Genomic DNA, 20,831 nt, shown 5'->3' on the forward strand with positions numbered 1-20,831 from the left:
TACCGATAGCTTTACTTGAACTGTGGCTTTAGTGTTGCCGTCAATATGCAACGCTGCCCAATGCGCACAGATCTGCTTTCCCCTGGGGTTTATTCAAGATGAAGTGTTACAGTTTGCACCTTGTACCAGTGTGTACCTCCCGTGAACACAGTTTTAACCATCAGGATACCAACACACATTCTCAAACAAGAACAGTGTGCCCTGGAATCGATTATACTGCTTAAAACTAATGATAACGTGGGAATGGCATGACAATTGTGCTATCGCGTGATGATCACATACAATATGCGATAATGTACTATCCCGTTACGGGACAGCCGATTATCAAAGTGAAAGTCGCCGTACATGGTCACATGATTACCCAAGACGATACTTGAAGCGACACACACGCAGCACTAATGCAGTGGGTTTAATTAATCGTTTGTAGGGGGGCCGGCTTCACAGAGCTAGGTCCATGCGCTCAGAACCCTCTTTGTAACGCACACTTCTCTGCGGAGATGACAGGACACTGGAAATATATATTTGCTACCAAATGTGACAAAAATAAGTTAGATATTGCCTCTGATATTATTTTTTTTACCGTTTTTAGTTCCTATTCCTCTTAAGAATATTGTTTCCTCCTGTCACACTCCAGGTATAATCGTGACGAAGTAACAAAATCACTATAACATTATTATTAGATATTCTTATATTTGAAGAACAGGGATCATTACAGTCACAGACACTGCATGTTCTTTTGCTTTGTGATGAAAAACAGGCAATCCCACAAGCTGAAACCCTCTAATTCTTTTAAATGACCCTCTGCGGGGGGGGGGTAACTCACATCGTGATACCACTGACAAGGAGAAAAAGCCAAGTGGCCGAGACAGGGCTTCCTCTTTCTAAATTTGGCCACGTCAAAAGCGAGGGGCAGAGCAGAGCCTGTTGTATTCAAATGAGCAAAGCCCAAGCACTGTGCTTTCTCCTCGTGTCCCCCACCAAGCGCCACACAGACAATAAGCCCCAGCTCCTTCTTCAACAGGCCAGAGAGACCAGCAAGCCCCATTCCAGACTTTCTCCTGCATTTACATGTCTGGGTTCCTCATTTTGATACGGCTGGGCTTCTGCAAACCTCTCACACAAATGACAGCACAGGTCGCCCTTCAAACCAGCCTCCCCCTGATTACCACAAAACGACCAAGAAACATCTATTGTTATACTATGTGTTTCCCTGTTTGCAAGCTATTCTTCCATGAGTTCTCCCAGTCTGGGGCTGCCCACATGCAGGCAGCCTGCGATGGAAGTGCAGTCTGTGATGGGATAGGGACGGGTCTGGAGGGGGTGTTGTTTCATGTCCTGGTCTGTAGGGGGAGCCGCAGGGCCAGCTCCGAGAAGTGGGCCATGTCCGGCTGGCGGCTCTGCTGTTTGATGAACTCCAGCGTGCGCACCTGTGAGGAATAAAGAACAGGCCGATTCGCACGCGTCTGGGAAGAACACAAGGACGTTTTATGACAAGAACAGGCCACTCAGCGCATCACAACTCTCCCATGACTCTAGTGGGCAGGTGAAAGACTCCAGCCATTCCAAAACAATGTCAAAGCGTGGATACTGGGAGGATCCCAGCACGTTAGACACCATGTATTGGCCAAGCTGATTAATTCATACATGAGCTATTCTCCGATTTCCCAAACTTGTCTTCTCATTCTGGAACATTGGCACCAACTTGCAGTTGGCACCAACTCAATTTCAGTCATGTAACATTTCACAAAACTGTTTTTCTGGTTTTGTCAGGGTATTTTGCTCTATTTATCAAACATGTTCTGTCATGAGGTAGAAGTGATGTGAACTAAAAGTGGAAGATTATATGATTTGTCAGTTTTCACTGTGCTGGAGTAGAGCTGGGAATAATAGATTAAATAAGAGATGGTTGGATCCCAAAACCACAGCAGCAGTTTCTGTGTTTTCATCTACAGTATATTTCTTCAAGTGGTGCGTCTATGAAGCAGTGATATAGCCTCCTGGAGGTCTGAATGGTCTTTCATTTAATCTATGCTAAATAACTGCTTAAACATAATTCATTTTTTCATCCAGTCGCTCTATAAAAAGTGCAGGAGATTGGCTCTGTAGTAAAAGGAGTACACTGCACTCTTGTGTGCATGAGTGCGTGCGCAAGCGTGAGCGTGTAAGCATGAGTGCGTTTGCACAACTGTGTGCATGTGTTTGAGCAAGTGTGCAAGTGTGAGCGTCTGTAAGCGTGAGAGCACACGTGTTTGTATGCGTGCGCGAGGAGGCCCCGCTTTAAGCGTTAGCGTGTGTGTGCAACTTTGTTTAAGTGTGAGCGCATGTAACTGTGTGCACGTGTGCAAGCGAGCGTGTGTAACTGTGTGCACGTGTGCAAGTGTGAGCGTGTGTAACTGTGTGCACGTGTGCAAGCGAGCGTGTGTAACTGTGCAAGTGTGAGCATGTGTAACTGTGTGCATGTGAGCGTGTGTAGCTGTTTGCACGTGTGCAATCGAGTGTGTGCGAGCGTGTGTAACTGTGTGCACGTGTGCAAGCGTGAGCGTGTGTAACTGTGTGCACATGTGCAAGTGTGAGCGTGTGTAGCTGTTTGCACGTGTGCAATCGAGTGTGTGTGAGTGTGTGTAACTGTGTGCACGTGTGCAAGCGTGAGAGTATGTGTGCATGAGGAGGCCCCGTCCCGCCGGGCTCACCGAGGTCCGCGTGTCAGCGAAGCCGTGCCTCTGGCTCAGGCTCCACAGGTTGACGGCCAGCTGGTTGAGGCGGTTGTTCCGCAGGTCCGCGTGAGCCACCAGGCTGCTGAAGAGGGAGAAGGCCAGCGAGCTCTGCCTGCGCAGGGTCTGAAACACACGCGCGGGGAGCCGTGACACGCACACGCCCAGCACAGGCCATAAACAAAAATCGCAAGCAGCTACAATTTCCTCAAGGCCTAAAAACAGGACACAGGTCTGGGAAAGGGGACATAAAGGACTCATTTTCCACATATTCCCAGGAGAGGAGGAATAGCCCTCACTGCTTTCTCTACTTTCCAGGAGTAGAAGGAAGAGAAACGTCACTCTGCAGAGAGCCAAGAGCATCTTCTGGGGAGGTATTCTTATTCTGACTCTGGGGGAGGGGACAAACACCCCCTGTTTGCTGGTATTCTTCAGTGGCCTTTAAACATCACGGGATGACCAGATCATTCTCCATTAAAAGGTGACAATTACTTGTAGGCCCTAAACACGCCAATTTCTTTGTCCTTGAATATTAATATTTAAAAACACAACTTTGATTTCATTAGCACACATGGAAATATTTGTGCATGTTCAAGAAACGATGGTGGAGACTGGAATTCTGAACATCTGTGTGAACAAATTCTGCTGCCTCATGTTGAATAAGAGTGCTGGGCTGATGGGTGTGGAAAGGTCTGTGATAAAGCATCGTTAAGAGACCATAAGAACATAAGAAAGGCTGAAAATGAGAATATCTGGGGTTTAGTTAATTGATTTAGAGGTTCTCATCCAGCCATGAGTCCAGGGCTTCAACAGCATGGCTGGGTAGCTTGACCTCTTTGCATAAAGACGTTGCATAGAGAAACCCCTGTTCTGTTTTAAAAGCAGCCAATCAATCCAGATGGGTGGCCTGGGATTTCTCCCAGCGGATGTGTGTGTTTGGCACCAGGCTCACCTCCTCTCTGCCCAGGGTCTTCAGGTGGTCCAGGACCTGGCCGATCAGAGTCTCGCACAGCTTGTTGATCTCGGCCACAAACTTGGGGTCCCCCCCATACAGCGTCTCGTTGGAGTCCACTGCCCGGGGGAGGGGAGTAAAGAGCCACACAGTTAAAGAGGCGTACAATTTCCCAAACACCACATACAGGGGTAAGAGCTCATCGTCTCAAACGAGAGGTATGACATCACCTTTAACTCAATCTCCCTGGCGTCATCACTGGCAGCCAGCGGCCAGACTTGAGTCAAATTAAGAGTCACACAGCCCCTGTCTGACCTTCGTCTCGTTTCCCTTTACGTCTGCATGGATTTCGAATGAAAATATACTAGCTGCGTTTTTCAGAGACAGAGTTCCGGGTATTAAAAGCAAAAAAGGGGGGACGTCCGAAATCTGGACATCTCAGGGGTGGAGGGGCAACCCCCAAACCATCAAGCCTCGTAGTGAGGAGGTCACACTGCGTCTGAACCCCAAGACCAGCTCAAACCCGAGGCCCCTCCCCTGATACAGATGGAAGACGGAGCGCATAGCTGAAGATCTTGCCCCCCGCGCTGGGGCTACTGTAAGAAGCGTCACAAAGCCCCAATACCTTTGGGAACGCAGTACAGGTAGTTCTCCTGGCTCAGCGCGGCCAGCAGGTGTAGGGCGCTGATGTACAATCTGACCTTGGCGTCGCTGTTGTCCTCCCAGGTGTAGTCCTGGATGATGTTGAGCAGGCCGCGCACCAGGTACAGCACACCCTGCTCCGGGTGGTCCTGCCCACACAGACGAGAGGGGGGGCACGCTCAATTTCTAATGGCAGAAACAGGCCACCACAGAGCTCGGATCGCATGAGGAGCCTTGAGCGATACTCCACCTTAAAACGGCCGTGAACCTTCTCTCGCATAAACCACTGGCGCAGAAACTCAGAGGAGCCAAGACGGGCAACTGTTCTTTGGGAAACGGGTTACGTAAATTCCAGTGAAACTGCATATCCTTTAAACTTCCCCCTATATTTCTATATACTTCTTGTCTGTTCTCCCTGTGTTCGCATGGGTTTTCCCTATGGGTGGGTGCTGTGGTGTCCTCCCACAGTCCAAAGACATGCCGGTAGGATATTGGCGGCAGAGTAAACTGGCCCTGGTGCGAGTGTGTGTCTGTGATTGTTTGGCGTCCTGCTCAGGCTGCTTGCCAGAACAGGCTCCGACTCCCCCCCGTGACCCCAAATTGGATGAAGGGGTTAGAAAATGGATGGATGGACTTGAATTTCACGTATTCTTCCTCAGCAGATGGGGCTTGCACACCACAGGAAACCCGAAATCATCTGCGGTTCTGAATCGGCTTTCATTGGAGTCACCGTTTTTCACTACAAGTAAATCGAGGAGAAGAAACTGCCGTCGCCTCATCCAGCGGGCTTGTTGTGTTTCCCAGTGGAGCAAAACGCCGTCACGTCGAATGAAAAGTCCACTGAGATACAGGCTCGGCTTTGGAACTTGGAAAGATCATCTCCTCACGCCAGGCTGACAGCCGGATCGCCTGTCCGGTCTCCCTACGGCACACCCTGGGCCGGAGCAGACGGGCGGGGGTGGGGGAGGCACTCACCGGGACCACCAGCAGTGTGGACAGGAAGTTGTTGATGAACTCCAGGAGGAAACCTTCGGAGGACCTCAGCTTCCCGTCCACGCTGAGCGAGCGCGGCACCTCGGGCAGCAGGCTGACGGAGGCCTTCAGGAAGGCATCGGCTGCTCCGGGGAGGGGGGACAGGAGAGACGAGACGAGGGGGTGAGCCTGCTGTAAGACGCGGCTCAGGACCGCACCTTCACAAGGTGGTCACTCCTATACTGACCACAGTGCCTGCTGATCTGCTGCTTGAGGGACTTCTCTGGTCAGTGGTCAGCACCCTTCACACTGACCCTTTCTCTCTCTGTACACCATCCTGCAGAGCTCCCACAGTGCCCAGAAAGAAATAATACTAATGAACAAGTCCTTACACTTATATAGCGCTTTTCTGGACTCTCCACTCAAAGCGCTTTACAGATAAAGGGGACCCCCCCCCCCATCACCACCAGTGTGCAGCCCCACCTGGATGATGTGACGGCAGCCATAGTGCACCTGTACACTCTCCACACACCAGCTATCAGCTATCAGTGGGGAGGAGAGCAGAGTAATGAAGCAGGTCATAGATGGGGCTTACTAGGAGGCCATGACTGGTAAAGTCCTGGGGGAAATTTGGCCAGGACACTGGGGTTACACCCCTACTCTTTTCGAGAAACGCCCTAGGAGTTTTAATGACCACAGAGTCAGGACCCCGATTTTACGTCTTCACTTTCTACATTTGGCAAGGGGTCAAAAATCTTTCTTCGTATTGCTTCTTTGTAGTTACTAATCCGTGAATACCAATTCACACATCTCGTTGTGTCGAATTTTCATAAAAAGAACATTTATAAAAAGAGCAATGGGTGCACTTCCTAAAGCTATACAAAATGTTAACCCGTGGTCCTGTGTCGCTCTCCTGCGTTACCCAGTGCGCTCTACTTACCCTGGGAAAGACACTGGTTGGCCAGCGCCACCTGTCCGGAGAGCAGGTAGAGGTTGAGCCGACTGAAGATGCTGGTGAGGGAAGGGATGGTGATGAAGCTGTAGGCAGCACAGGCCTGCGGAGACAAGCAGCCACTGACTGTCAGCATGGAGCCTCGGCCCAGTTAAAAAAGCAGTGGCAATTTCCTGCCACAAACAGCATGTCTGATCTAAATTAAACTAACTTCGGTCCTGCAAACCAACTGAACTGCACATGCACAAATGAATGCATAAACGCTCTTTTTTCCCAGCCCGCTCTGCGGCGAGACCCCAGAAGCCACCCCCAGGCCCAGCCGCACGCGGCACCAACCCTGACGAAGGCTGCAGTCTTGCGGGAGTGGTTCCCTCTCATCACGCGGCGCGTCTCCATGGCCAGCTGGTTCACCGTCTGCGGACAGAGGGCAACGCCGTCACATGCGCACAGAGGTGTGCACGCACGCACAGAGGTGTGCACGCACGCACAGAGGTGTACACGCACACACTGCTACACGCACGCTCTCTCTGTACCCATGGAAGCACAGGCAGAAAAAATACTACGACGGGATTTTCAAATCTGCGTGTACAGAGCTTTACACTAATTAATACAAAGGGCTCGTCACAAGGACTTTTTACAATTTTGCATCTTCTAAAAATGCTAAATACGAGTAAATTACTTGAGCTCAGAGGCTCAACATGCTATAGCTTATCCCATCTTAATTCTGGTGGCATTAAGAGGACTGAAACATGTAGTATTCCACATATTCCCACAACAGGCACAGCTGGTGGACATGCCGGGATGAATTCACTGCACGTCTGCAGAGGCCTGTGCCCTTAACCTGTGCTGTCCCCTAGAACAGACCCAGACATACATAAAATCAGATGAGTCAGATGTGGGATGTCTGCATTGAACAACACAAAACTGTCTCCCCACCCGATCATGTATGAGGCCTTGCACGTCCCCCCCCCCCCCTCAGTGTCGCCCCCTGCTGGACTCACGTGGATGAGCTGCACCATCACGGGCTCCAGGTTACAGAAGGTGGCGCGGGCCTCCACACAGAAGCTCAGCTGCTGCTCGAAGTCCCGGCCAAATGACACCTGGCAGAGAGACCCAGGCATGGGGTGAGCGGGGGACAGTCCAGGCGAAGGCGCAGAGCCAGTGAGATGCACTGGCTGCCCAGAAAACAGGAACGCACCATTCGAATGAAGCCATTGATCAGCTGGGCCAGGGACCTCTTCTCATCATCCAGCGTCAGGGCACTGCAGGGGCACAGAGAGAATGATCAGAGCCCTGGGGCACTGCAGGGGCACAGAGAGAGTGATCAGAGCCCTGGGGCACAGAGAGAGTGATCAGAGCCCTGGGGCACTGCAGGGGCACAGAGAGAGTGATCAGTGCCCTGGGGCACTGCAGGGGCACAGATAGGGTGATAAGAGCCCTGAGGCACTGCAGAGGCACAGATAGGGAGATAAGAGCCTTGCACCAGACCTCAATGAACTAGTGAATTCTGAGGACTGCAGGGCCTCAGGGCTCTTATCTCAAGCAGACTGGGTTGAAACGGCCAACATTAAAAATCATTCTTCACACCCTGCGACAGTGCAGTCCTTGAGAATCATAGCCCTCCAGTTACAGGACACTTTAAACTACGACCTGCACACAAATCTAGAAGCAGTATTGAAGCTGTTCATCTCAACAGCTAAGTAAAAGCTTCAAGGAACATTTAATCCCAATATTTGTTTTAATCTTAGGGTTAATTAAAGTTGTCTAAGGTCTAATCATTACTTACAAACTTCTCGGATGTTTTGCAATCCAGAGACCCTTGTATTTGTGCTCTGCTTCATCCACTGTTGCGCCAACAGCAGACAATCAAGAAAACTAATCCTGATGCCAAACAGCTCCGTTTCTTTAAACGAACCCGTGAAGTTCAAAGCCGAGCTCCCAGAGTGCCAGGATACTCCCCAGCAAACATGAGAATGACAGAGAAACCAGAACCCAGCAGCTCGACTTTTGGACAAATAAAACATGCAGTAAGTCTGCATATGGACGGCTGAAAGGATGTGGCGCTTACTTGACGGAGTCGTGCATGGTCTTGCAGACGTGCAGGAGGGCGTTCAGGATGACCGGGTCGCGGGTGGGCTCCTGCTGGCACCTGTGGGCACAGACAGGCTGGCACAGGCTCGTGAAGCCCTATCACGCACACCAGACTGGCAAGGAGCGAGCCGGACGCGTAGACCGAGAGGCCAGGTTGGAGTTGGAGCAGACAGGAGAGAGGCAGGAGAGGCAGAAGGCTCAGGAAGTCGAGGGAGAGGAATCATGAGGAATGAGAGGAAAGGAGAAGACGGAGCGGTTTTTGTGCTGTGCAGAACCTACATTTACTTCATTTCTCAACATGTGAGATTATCCGTTTCTTGTTTTCCTTATAAAGGTCTCGTTTTCCTTATAAGTCATATATGTTAATTCCATGTTTTAAAGACAGTTCATCATGCATACAGCACAGGAAACACTCAGACATCGTGATACATCAATCCCACTGATGGGCTGTTACTCGTACTCTGAGGGATCTGTCCAAGTTCAAATTTTCAGTTCAGGGTAAAAATGCCGACTCTGTATTGTTGATAAAAGAGCTGTCATGCAGAAATGGTGATTAATATGGGGCCATTGCAGTGGAATGGGTTCATGAAGCTCATGCACAAACTCAACATGAAAAGACTGCTTACAAACCAGAAGGTAAAATAATTTAATTTCAATCAGGTATGGGACCCCCTAGAGACAAATCTCAGTAGCACCAAAGACACAAAGTTGTAGATATATAAGACACCAAAGACAGAGGGTGAGATATACAAGATACATGGAGTGGAAGGAAATTAAAATTGTTAAGTAAGTAAAGGAAGGGAAAGAGATGTAATAAGGAAATGAAAAGATGAGAAAAATGTATTGAAAGTAAAGATGTCCTCCAAAGTTGGGGGGGATGGAGGGAAAAAAAAGACGGTTCATCATTTACTCTCGTCCTGCTTGGGCATCAGTGAAATCCACCCGTTACTTGAGATGGGAATCCGAGCGCGGTTTCGGACAGGAAACACGAGGGAGAACAGGCGGGAGAGGGATACAGCGACGAGGAAGGACGGGAAACGATAAGCAGGGGAATCGAACTGAACTGCTAGATAAACGGACAGGCACAGACCTGATGAAGACCTCCATGATGGAACGGCACACCTCCACCCTCACGCTGTCCTTCTGAAACATGTCCAGGAAGGGCAGGAACCTCTCCTGTGGAAAGAGACAGCCTTCTCAACGTCCTGTCCCACCAGCACCTACCACAGTACCCCCCAACCCCTACCTTCTGTAAAACCAGGCTTGTCCATCTTCCATTTTCATGCTCCTCCCATTTCCAGCTCCCCCAATAACTATCGTGCAAGCAGATCTCATCCAGCTTAAGCCTTAATGGCAAAATCCAGCCACCCATACCTCCTTCTCAGCTCTCCCACCAACATCCGGGTCAACTCACCATGGAGAACAGCACAGAGAAGTCCTGGAAGTATGTCAGAATCTTCCTGATCACAGACTGCAGCTGAAAAGCACAACACACAATTAGCCAGCCTGTCTCTCCTGGGGCTCGTGACCGTGGCTCTAAAAAAAGGGCAGAAGCTCATAAAAGAATAAATTTAGAATCTTTGATGATCCTCCAACTACACTTTGACCTGTGACCTATGACCTACAGGCTGGAACACCAGTGCTTGGACTGCACTATGACCAACAGGCTGGACAGAGCAGCCCTTGAACTACACTTGTGACTTGAACTGCAGGTTACCTGGGGGTAGGCATCTTCAAAGGCACGGTCAGGCGTCATGTGTTTGATTATGTCAGAAAGCACCGTGTTAACCTCCCGCTTCTGGGAGACAAAAGAAATGCAGAAAAATGATTCTGGTTCTGTCAGACACACATTTTTAAATGAGGAATATTTTGTTTTTAAAAAGCACGGAATATTCAGATAACCCTATATCACTACACAGTTTAATCACAAAGATACCGTCTCTTTCTGTAAACCTGAACTGAGACACAAGACAATGTCCCTCCATCGCCCCCTAGTGGACTCACGGTGAAGTGGCGGCACGTGAACTCCACCCAGATCTCTGCACAGTTGATGTAGTCCTGCCGGGAGCCAGACGGGATGAAAAGAAAGAGGAGAAAGAAGAGAGAGCCGTCAGAAACAACCCCTCCCACAGGGTCTCATAAACCTGACCTGAGCCGACACTCGTAACCCAGGATTAAACAGACGCTGCGGCACTTGGATCATTAGACAGCGGTCTGATGCAGTGATCAGGGCATAAGATGTGTAACTGGGGAGTTCTGGGTTCAAATCCTTGGTGGGGCACAGCTGTTGTACTGCTGAACATGGTGCTGCAATCCGATTGCATCAGCAAAATGCCCACCTGTACAAATGGAAGTCACTCTGCTTAAAAGCATCAGCCAGGTACATTACTGGCGACAGGTTGAAGCGGCACCAGCGAGCCGTGGTTCAGTTCATGCGTCTCGGTGGCCGTCGGTACCTGCGGGCTCCGCAGCTTGGTGATGACCTTCCAGGCCTCGTTCAGGATACCGAGCCGGTCCGCTTCGGGAGGGTCCGCGCTGGCCAGGCTGCGCCCCAGCGAGCCGAACAAGAGGTGCTGGCGAGGAAGGAGGGAAGAAACGGAGATGAAGGTTATTCCAAAAAAGAAAAAGGCAGAGAGAGATTATTCCGGTCAAGATTTAGGCTCTTATACATGCAGGAGGGCTGAAGGTTCAGGCAATGGAAGGCCCTGTCCGGACTACATTTCCCATAAAGCCGTGGGGATTGAGCTGCTGCCCTAAGTCACCTGACCGACCTGCCACCCTCTTACACACTACAGCACAGATCAAGAGGCCACGTTGGATTGGACTCTGAATGGAACACGCCCCTTCACATTTCCTGGTTCTCTGTAGGTGGATTTCATTCCCTGCTGAAAAACGTTGTCCAACTTCTACTCATAAGAAGCTGCGGACGATATGAGTGATCTGTATGTCCAGATTGCGGAGGGGGTGTGAGTTTTCTGGCGGGATCACCTTGGGGAAGCCGGCTTCGTCGCACTCTTTGATCATGCCGATGAAGTCGGTGGCTCGGGCAGCGACGAACTCCGGCCGGAACGCTGACATCACCGAGTTCAACAGCAGAGCACTGTGGGGAGGAATAGCTCAGTGAGACCAGGACCCTGTTTCCCATTGGCTTCATGCCTCAACACAAGCGAACAGCACGCTTACACAAGTGCAGGTGATTTTATTTCCACAGCCACAATAAAAAAAAGAACAGAAAAAAACAGAAAGGGAACTAGTGTCCTGTAAGTGCACATACCTCACTTAAGAAAACCTTTATTGCTTATAGCAGACACCACTTAAAAAGAGCTGAAAGCCATGAGGAGGACTACAAAACCAAAGTACAGGAAACCTACTTGTTCCCCAGCTGCTTACACCTCTCCATCATCTCCGTCAACAAGGCCTGCAAACAAAGGGCAAAGTCAGAGGTCATCCTGCCACTTTTTAAAATAAATGGCTGCATGTCAACCCGCCGTGCTGTGGAGCGCTTCCTGAAGATTGTGCAGGGGTGCGGTACAGAACGGTACCTCGGGGGCCCGGTAGGAGACGCACTGCAGAATCCAGTGCACGGCGGGGGAGTAGAGGATGAGATAGGCCGGGATCTCCACGTGCTGCAGCAGCAGCTGGTTCTGCACACTGTCGCTGTGGACCTGCTGGAAGGTGGTCAGCAGGTCAAAGAAGTTCCTGTTGAGGCTGTCCTTCAGGTGAGGGGAGACCTCCATGCCGATCTGCGCGAGAAGAGAGCGATGGCAGATGACCAGGGGAGCAGACATTAGGAGCTTTGATAGGTTTGATAGGTTGGTGGGGGGGCTTCCAGGCGGCTCAGACAAGCAGGACCCTCGTTCATAGTGCTGGCTGAGCTCTGTGGCTCGGACGGCACTAGATCAAGACTGCATCACGTCAGCAGAGAACCGCAGCTGAGATGTTATTCTGCCCATCCAGCCCATTATTTATTCAGTACTGAACTGATCCCAGGATCTCTGTTTCTTGAAAGGAGCCAGGGAATCAAGTTTAACGAGGTGGCTGGGCAGCTTCTTCCAGACTCCCACCACCCTTTGAGTAAAGAAGTGCCACCTATTCTTGGCTCTACAAAGCTAATTATTACGCCAAGGTCCCCTTGGCTTTCACAGAATCAGCTACCCCCATGACTTCCAGCACAGCACAGGTGAGTTAGACACGATACCCCTTTAACCAACACTAATTATGCTTTATTGAAGAATGGCAGTGAATGCCTCCAGACCCTCATTTTGGCCAGGGCTCGAGGGGCGGGGGGGGGGGAAACTCCCACAAAGGTGTAGCAGGACAGTTCCAGTTAGGGGGAGAGGAAGAGGGAGAGAGTATTACTCTGCACAGGTAGGCCCGGGCGTAAACAGCCACCAGCGGATCTCCGATTCCCCGAATCATGGCCGTGAGCCGTGGCAGAGTCTCCTGGATCCCACTGTGGGAGAGAGACAGGGATCAGCACTGGAGACAGCAGAGACAGGGATAATCAGCACTGGAGACAGCAGGCTGCTCTCACGCAGCAAAAATCATGTCCACCTTGGACTTTGCTGTAGAGTGGGCTGGAAAATCACTTCTTTCCAAAGCTTTGAAGGTAAGAGACAAGATAAAGAAGTCCAGTTTCCTTGACCAAAGCCTGACCAATGCAACTGGACGACAAGAGACAGACCTGGCTGCCCAGAGAGGATAGGCTCAGTGACCACAGCCTGGCCAGAGAAACTGGACACAGACAGACCTGGCTGTCCAGAGAGGACAGGCTGTGCTCCCACTAAAAGCAGGGAGAAGCAGACGCAGAAATAGAGACATGAAATAAACAACCCAGGACATTTTTCCCTCAAATAAATCAAACTCCAAAATCCCCCACACCTGCCAGAATCAGAACAGCTTCCAATCCCAGTGGGAGAGAAGGGAAGAAACTCAACAGAGCTGCAGCCCAATATGTGACCTCCTGTCACAGCCCGAGGAACAGGCTTCTTTTATTTTTCTGTTGCTCTGGCAACACAGTACCTCATCGGTCATGCCAATACAGGAAAGATACCCACGCTTTCGAGAGGAACCGGTGACACTTCAGGATGGCGGCCTCCACATATCTGTCAGCGCCGTGAAGGAAAACCAGTGGAACCTCAGTGCACCTGTGTGCAGCTGAAAGACAACCGAGAGCCTAGCCAAAAACAAAACTTCAGATTTTTACAACTTTAAGTGAAGATTTAAAATCCATTGACCTATGGTTTAAATATATATGAAAATATATAGTCCTGGGGCAGTACAAGTGCTATAATTTTATTTACTCCTGTTGACTGAGCTTAAGATAAATGTAGGGTTTTGCCAAAGAGCATAATAGTTTGCAAATGTGCAAAGTTTGAAGTCTGTGGTTAGTATTGCTGCCTGGGACCCTGGGGTCAGTTTCAGACCCGGGGTGCTGTCTGTGTTGAGTTTGAATGTTCTCTCCCTTTCTTCCAGTTTCCTCTCACAGTCCAAAGACATGCTGGCAGGTTAATTATCTTGTGTAAAATTGGCCCCGTTGTGCGTGTGTGTGCGTGTGGGAGCCCTGCAACAGACTGGCGTCTCATCTGGGGTATATCTTGCCTTGTGCCCAGTGCTTTCTGGGAGAGGCCCCAGGAGACTTTGAATTTGGTAAGAGTTTATTGATGATATACAATGTTCTCCCAAACGTATTAATGGCTGCCACTGATAGGAAAGCCTGCTGTCAAGGCAGTGAGGGTACTGGATGTACATCACAGTGTCAAGGATACAGTCGAGGGATGAGCTCTCTGATGGAGGCAATTTTGAAGAACCAGTTGAGGCAGGTCTCTTTCGCCGTGTCATTAACATCCTCTGGGGAAAAGGACTCTGTAAGGAGGAAACCAGGAGGGAGGAGTTAAAAAGACAGAAACATGGCCGCTGACAGAACTTCAGATACAGACAAACAGTTACCAACGACAGGCCCTCACCTGGAAAGGGCTTAGAGTCAGAACACATGGTCCAGATCCTCTCGTACACCAGCCGCCCTGCCAACGGGAAGAGAAATACCCACTTGAATTGGGTGTGTGGGGGACAAGAGAAACGAGAGAGGGCTTTCAAATTGGAAAGCGCCTTCAGTTAGCACCCGGACGCATCCAGAATTGAAAAAAAGCCAATACAAAATGAACAGAAGCGAAGAACGAAGGCCGCCAGCCGAAACAACAGCAAAAAGGATAATAAAATAACAACCGGCAATTCCATAGTTTGAAAACAAAAACAAACAAACAGAGAAAGACAACCAGGAGTCATCAAAAATCCTTTCTCTGGGAGCTGTAGTGACATGAATCAATTATGTTCTTGTCCGGTAACTCTCATGGTTCTTGGAGGATGATGCCAACAGATGGCCAATGAAATCTACCGGCTACAAGGGTGTATTTCCTTCCAATACTTTTGGCGCCTTTGTCGCACATCTGGAAAAATACGACAAGTTTGAAAAGAAATCCTTTGGCATAATCAAACACCTGTGGACCGAGCCACACATACTCACCAAAAGTATCCAGGATGTCTGTGATCAGCACAAACTTGCTGGGATAAAACTGGATCACGGCTGTGTCAGAGAGTAGCTTGGAGCACTGCAGCACAAACACACACACAGACAAATTATACCAGGAGTTTCCTGGGCCGTATATGCAGAAGAAACCCTCAGGAACCTTTGGACACCGATATCAAATAATCACTCAGTTGACTTAGTAATTTCATCACATAGAATACAGAATATCTAACAGCGGTCTGCATGATCTGCTGTGTTGAAAATAGCAAAGCTGAAATCCTGTATATTACTATAATTCGGAATTTACCCTACAGGTTGAGTCAGCCTCTAAATGGAATCCCAGCTGTGTTAGATTTAGGTCAGTCATACAGACAGAAACAGACGCAGTGCGTCACGCTGACAGACAGCTGAACAGACACAACCAGCCCGCGTCCCCACACCTGGATGACGATCTTGAGCGCCCTGACTTTCTGATCTGAAGCCCAGGCCTCCTTCAGAGACTGGTTGAGCTCCTCGATGCGGTTGACGTAGTCTTGCTGAGAGAGGTTCAGCATCTCCTTCTGTGAGCCCTGGAAAAAAAAAACGCACAGAGATGAGGGGAGACGGTGCCCAACATTCTCCGACAAGAGATCCCCCAAATTCAGTCCAACCCGCGACGGTGCTGATTTAACAGGCCGCTCGGAAGAGGAATGGTTTTGTCGCTTGATGTCAAAAACTTGATGTCACGATCAGCTTTCTGCTATATCTGCAAACCTGGAAAGCTGAAGTTTTAGACTCGACCCTTTGGTTTTAAAAACAAAATTATTTTAAAGCATAGGCACCATTGCTAATGCTAAGCCAGGTTGGGTTCATTCTAATTCCTGGTTCCCACATGCCATAGGCTCTCACTGGTGTCCCTTAAACCTAATCTCTCCATTCTCAGTCCTTGAATCCGTCAGGCTGAACTGACAGAAGTAACCTTGGCTCAAGACCAGGCATCAGTTTTGGAGAAGAATAACAAAGCAGGAAAAACTCACCTCCTCCAGGTCATCCAGCTCCTCCAACCGAGTCCGCACTTTCTCCGACACCGCTGAGCCAGGACTGGCCGCCTTCCCTGTCAATCACACATTCACACACACACATTTCGCAGGTTTTGTTTCCTACTCAAAATATTTACTGTCATTAAGAAATACAATTAAAGGGGAACTGCAAATGCTATTTTTTATATTTTGGGGTTAGAAAGAATCAGTACTGTTGAGTGTATTTCAAACTGTAATGAAAGCACAATGCACACAGTAACATGTGAAATCTCCAATTTACATCACAAAATAGACTAAATTTCCAGGTACGAGCAGTGCCCTATTCTGAAATTCAAGGCAACAAAACTTCCGGTAAGGTGAAGCGGCCCTATTAAATTGTAAACCAGCAGACTTGTGAAGACATCTCTCTTAATCCAATAGAAATATTTCTCTCAATTTTTAGATGGTTTTGGCGACAAATACTACTTGCTAACTCTGCACGCAGATGATGTCGGAACATCTCTGTGGTGAAAGGTCTGCTGCTCAACCTGTACTTATGCACTTGGACATCACATCACATTCGTCATCCCGGTGACTAGTGAGCAGGAATGGCTGCTCCCGTGAGCTCTCACTCTCGCCCGCGGTGAGACCAGGGCTTTGCCACAACATGGCGACTAACAGCACTTTCACAAAGTTCCCGATTTTGTGCTTCATTCGAAATGCGGGAAATTTTTACTCTGCCGTCAACGCTTCTATTTTGTAACCGAGATTTAATAACCGGTCTGAGAAACTGGGATTATAGTTCCCCTTGAGGGGTTCAGTCGTGTGACGCGGAGGCCTGTGTGCGTCCAGAGCCAGGACTGGGAGCAAGGCTGATGTACCACAGGGTTACTGGGAGGGGAATTTCCTCCAATAGGCAGACAGAATTAAAACTGTACGTGCACAACAGGAATATACCCTAGACTGTCCGACAAACAACAAAGAAAAAAACCCTCCACACACCTCCAGCCTTTACAGTCTTAATTCTAACCTAATTTACACATTTCTTTGTAAAATTAATACTTGAGAACACACAGTAGCAAAAGTGAAACACATAGTTAACTAGGGAGAAAACGAAATTGTGGTAGTTTTCACAGTACTGAAACTCATGCAGTTTACCAACTGGCCAAGAAAATAAAAAAACAATACTCATTATGAAATTTCATGGGTAGATGTAGAAAGTTCCCCCTTGTGAGCATAACTGTAAAACTATTCTCTCTTGCTTAACTGAACCAGTTCAAGGTCTTCAACAGATAAGGATTTTAAAATCCCGGGGCTCTGGAGAGCTGAAGATCAGCGCCCTGATCCTGATCACCCCCATCATGTAGGGTATGGAGGTCACAATTTGTTTCCACAAAGTTTAGAACAATATATTAATCTAAAATCTACCGACTATTGAGGACCAGAGATTTCTTCACTGCACATATTATACGTTTGATTCCTCAAGAACAGACAGGTTTTGCCAGTCCTTAGAACAAGTGACCTACAAAACTCACTGGATTGGGATTCTCCCGGACCAGGGGTGGAGACAGTTATGACTATTGGATTGATATATGGATTTTCCGAGTTTAAGTTGTAATTTCTGTTTAGATTATACTGTGTTCTAACTACAATGGTGCACCTGAAGTTGAACGGGGAGAAATGCAACAGTTTTTAAAGCTGTCTTCCACAATACCAAGCTTCTGATCCAATCAGTCTGTTCATCACCAAGTGTTTCTCAAGCCTTCTAATCACAGCGGCGGGGTTAAAAAGCAGATTCTCATCAACGTATGTTACAGATTACAGAACTCTTCTCACCTTTGTCCAACCCCATGAACAAGTTCTGAGAAGAGGACACACAGAGAGAGAGAAATAATCAGTGAGACATAACAAAATCCAGCACTTTTCAACACAGCAGCCTAGGACATGAAAAAAAAACACAGTAGGGAAAGACCATTCTTGTTTTGAGCAGGCTTTACTTAAATGAGCGCATGCTGCAAACTGAATTAATCTAAGGCAACCCTGAGTGCAAGGCAGGATACACCCTGGGCAGGACGCTATCAGACATTACAGCAGAGGCCAGATTCCTTAAATGCTGTGCTTGATCAGAACGTGCCCCGATTTCTTCAATGAGAATGATGGGGACTGAACTGCAGTTTAACATTTTATCTGGAAGAGTCATGCCAAAGCTTTTAAGTTCAATGGCATACAGCCCAGGAAAAGAAAATGCATAAAAATTCCCTTCAAGGCTATATTGCCTTTTCACTGTAAAGGAACTACAGCAGACAGGGGACATTTCCTGAAGGAAACACTGATCGTTGGAAACGCTGTAGCAGATGCCAGGCAGGTGCCCGGCCAGCGTCTGTGCCCACTGGCGCCCACTCACGATGGAAAGCTTCTCAGTGGTGGTGAACCTGGCCAGGATCTCGCTACGCTTGGTCGCCCAGGGCTCAAAGTCGATGCCCACGCCTTCCTCCTCTTCCTTTTCCCGCCTCTTCCTGCCAGATTCCTAAGGGAAGAATCCACGAAAACCGATCAGCCCCCGACGCCGCCCACCGCTCGCCAGCCGACAGGCAACACCGTCGATCTCAGAGTCTCGGAGCCGCTCAGGCCCTGCGGGTCGCGATCTGGCAGCGTGTACTCGAGTCTCACCCCGGACGCGGTGGGAACCGACGCGTCTCCGGCGGCGGCAGCGAACATCGACAGGGGGTCAGTGCCATCCAGCATGGAGCTGAGGGGGTCCGGGGCCGAGCTGGAGGAAGACGAGGATGAGGAAGAGCTGCCCTTACGGCCGGGCCGTCGCGTCCTGGTGTCCGTCACCTGCACGGATACAGACACAACCGGAGACACTGCGCCTTGTAAAAGTGAGCTAACTGAGCTCTGAGCTCCTTAAATGAGAGCGGAAACCTTTCAAAAACTGGAGGTTTTCTGCCTCCAGTTCCAACAACACACTTCTTTCACTCGTGATCAGTGAAAACAGGGCTGTATGTTACAGACGCCCGATTCGGCCAGCTGGGGGTCAGTCTGGGTGTGAAAGAGGACCCCTCATCGCCCGCCGGGACTCACTGTGATGGGCTTCAGTGGGTGGTAGTCCCCAGCCTCGACTGGCACGGCCCCCAGACAGCCCGCCGCCAGCTCGGCTTCATAGGGGCGATTCCTCGAGTGCCTGGAACCAGAGAGAGGCGTCACATCCCGCCAGCAAACCCGCACACACAACCAAGCCGTCAAGACCCCGTTCAAGACGGCTTACAACTGGGGCTCCCAATCCTGGTCCTGGTGCCCAGCTCCGGGTTTTCACTCCAGCCGAGCTTGAGTACTTCACTGAAGCCGTAACCGAACTAACGAACCTGCTGCTTGACTGAAATACTTACCAGCTTTTTGAGGAATAGCGGCCAAAATACCAAGACCGCTTACAGCTAAATATCGAAGCGATGTATTTAAAACAACTGCCAATGAAAACGTTGCACCTGAAATCGTTAGTTTTACTGCCTCTTCATATGGAAGGTATTACAGAACCAGCTATAGCTCTTATGTCTAGAGAGGCAGACAAGTGAAGGGACAGGCACATATTTAAAGTCCTCTTGACATATTCTGCACGAATTGTAATGCTTATTGTTCAGCATTACACTTACAACAACATTAACATCTAATGAGGCTGACGGACTGCTGCAATTGGCCAGACAGAAACCTATAATGAAACTCAAAATTTATTTAATTCTGTAGTGGTATGGAGAGCATTTCCATACGGTGTTAGCAGTTCACAGTCCACATACAAATACTACTCCCTCGTCATACTATAATTTTACACAGATGCATGTCCTTAGAACTGCTTAAAGCTTGTACATAATTATGACAGTGTACAGTAGCATTGTACTGTACCATGGTCGGAGCAACGATAAAAAAAAAAAATATGAACGGTGCAGTGCATCAGGGGTTTTGACTGAAACGGGATGTTAGGTTCGAGGGCGATCTTTACTCCACCGAAATGTCCGAGATGTGTCTATAGATCGCCCCGAGGAGAACCGTCCAGCAGGTCACATGATCACCGAAAATACAAAATACACATATGCACACTCAAACTGATCCACAGACGATCATAAAAAAATTACCTTCTTTTATTTGTTTTTAACCTTCATGCTAAAACATGATTGTCGCGATCTGCTGCATTTAACTCAGAACTGCAGTTTACATGTATTTTTCACATTTGTAATGTAATGTAATGTTTCTTTATTAGCCCTATACAATTTCTTGCATTAGGAATTCGTCTTTTCACATACCCCAGCTTTTCTCCATGGAGACACAGACACACAGAAAGGGAGAGAAGCTTGGGGTCAGAGCGCAGGGTCTGCCATTGTACGGCGCCCCTGGAACAGTTAGGGTTAAGGGCCTTGCTCAGGGACCCAACGGAGTAGGATTCCTCTGCCGGCCGCAGGATTTGAACCGGCAACCTTCCAGTCACAGGCGCAGATCCTTAGCCACAGAGCCACCGCTCCGCCCTATTACAGCTATTTCTGGTGTTTACACATAATACCTGAAAAATGTCTAACAAGGAACTTCTGGTTTTTGGCAGCATCATTGAAAGTCTCTGGCTCTCTGTGTTATAAATTATCAGAACAGTGAGACACAACCTAGATCGATTAAAACCAGCAAAACTGTTTCCTTACCACTGTACTGCAGACATCTTCGCAGTCAGGTGACTTCTACTAGGCGTCGTAGTTCAACTTTAACCTTTAGGCATTCTGGGAAATGAAGTACGAGCTGTACTTCCTCTGTGTCTGGAGAAAAGAAACGCCCCCGCTGGAACTGGACATCTAGGCATGGAGGGGGCGAGTTTCAAATGCTTTGTTAGCTTCCCTTCGAAACCTGTGCTTCTACCGTTTCCGTACAAGTTTATTTGCTTGAAAAATTCCTGACCTGTAGTTTGTTTTATGTAAATACCCGGTGTAGCTGTTTGGTTGTGCACGTATGC

General features: G+C 48.9%; 2 protein-coding genes across 2 annotated transcripts in view; one reads left to right on the forward strand and one right to left on the reverse strand.

The window, feature by feature from the left end:
• LOC148645296 (uncharacterized) overlaps positions 1–20,831 on the forward strand; it is a 123,846-nt gene that overhangs the window by 36,166 nt on the left and 66,849 nt on the right. The window lies entirely within an intron of this gene.
• vps35l (VPS35 endosomal protein sorting factor like) lies at positions 671–20,672 on the reverse strand. Its single transcript, XM_088612423.1, has 30 exons — positions 20,527–20,672; positions 18,929–19,028; positions 18,515–18,682; positions 18,249–18,371; positions 17,681–17,705; positions 15,863–15,939; positions 15,287–15,415; positions 14,844–14,928; positions 14,287–14,343; positions 14,089–14,185; positions 13,378–13,425; positions 12,680–12,773; positions 11,863–12,063; positions 11,692–11,738; positions 11,309–11,420; positions 10,777–10,893; positions 10,325–10,378; positions 10,038–10,118; positions 9,735–9,797; positions 9,411–9,496; positions 8,298–8,378; positions 7,428–7,491; positions 7,231–7,329; positions 6,566–6,643; positions 6,218–6,332; positions 5,281–5,420; positions 4,289–4,454; positions 3,664–3,782; positions 2,691–2,837; positions 671–1,427 (listed from the first exon to the last, which is right to left on the reverse strand). The coding sequence occupies exons 1-30, from the start codon at positions 20,541–20,543 to the stop codon at positions 1,329–1,331; spliced, it is 2,889 nt and encodes a 962-aa protein (XP_088468549.1). The 5' UTR covers positions 20,544–20,672; the 3' UTR covers positions 671–1,328.

The sequence above is a fragment of the Lepisosteus platostomus genome, chromosome 19 (assembly GCF_059453375.1).
Source record: "Lepisosteus platostomus isolate fLepPlt1 chromosome 19, fLepPlt1.hap1, whole genome shotgun sequence".
Lineage (NCBI taxonomy): Eukaryota > Metazoa > Chordata > Actinopteri > Semionotiformes > Lepisosteidae > Lepisosteus > Lepisosteus platostomus.

What these genes read in the sequence shown, in the direction of transcription:
- vps35l (XM_088612423.1), bottom strand. An exon ending in CCTGTACTGCGTTCCCAAAG is followed by an intron (nt 3,783 to 4,288) that starts GTATTGGGGCTT and finishes TCCCCCGGGCAG; the next exon opens with TGGACTCCAACGAGACGCTG. An exon ending in TCGCTGACACGCGGACCTCG is followed by an intron (nt 1,428 to 2,690) that starts GTGAGCCCGGCG and finishes TATTCCTCACAG; the next exon opens with GTGCGCACGCTGGAGTTCAT.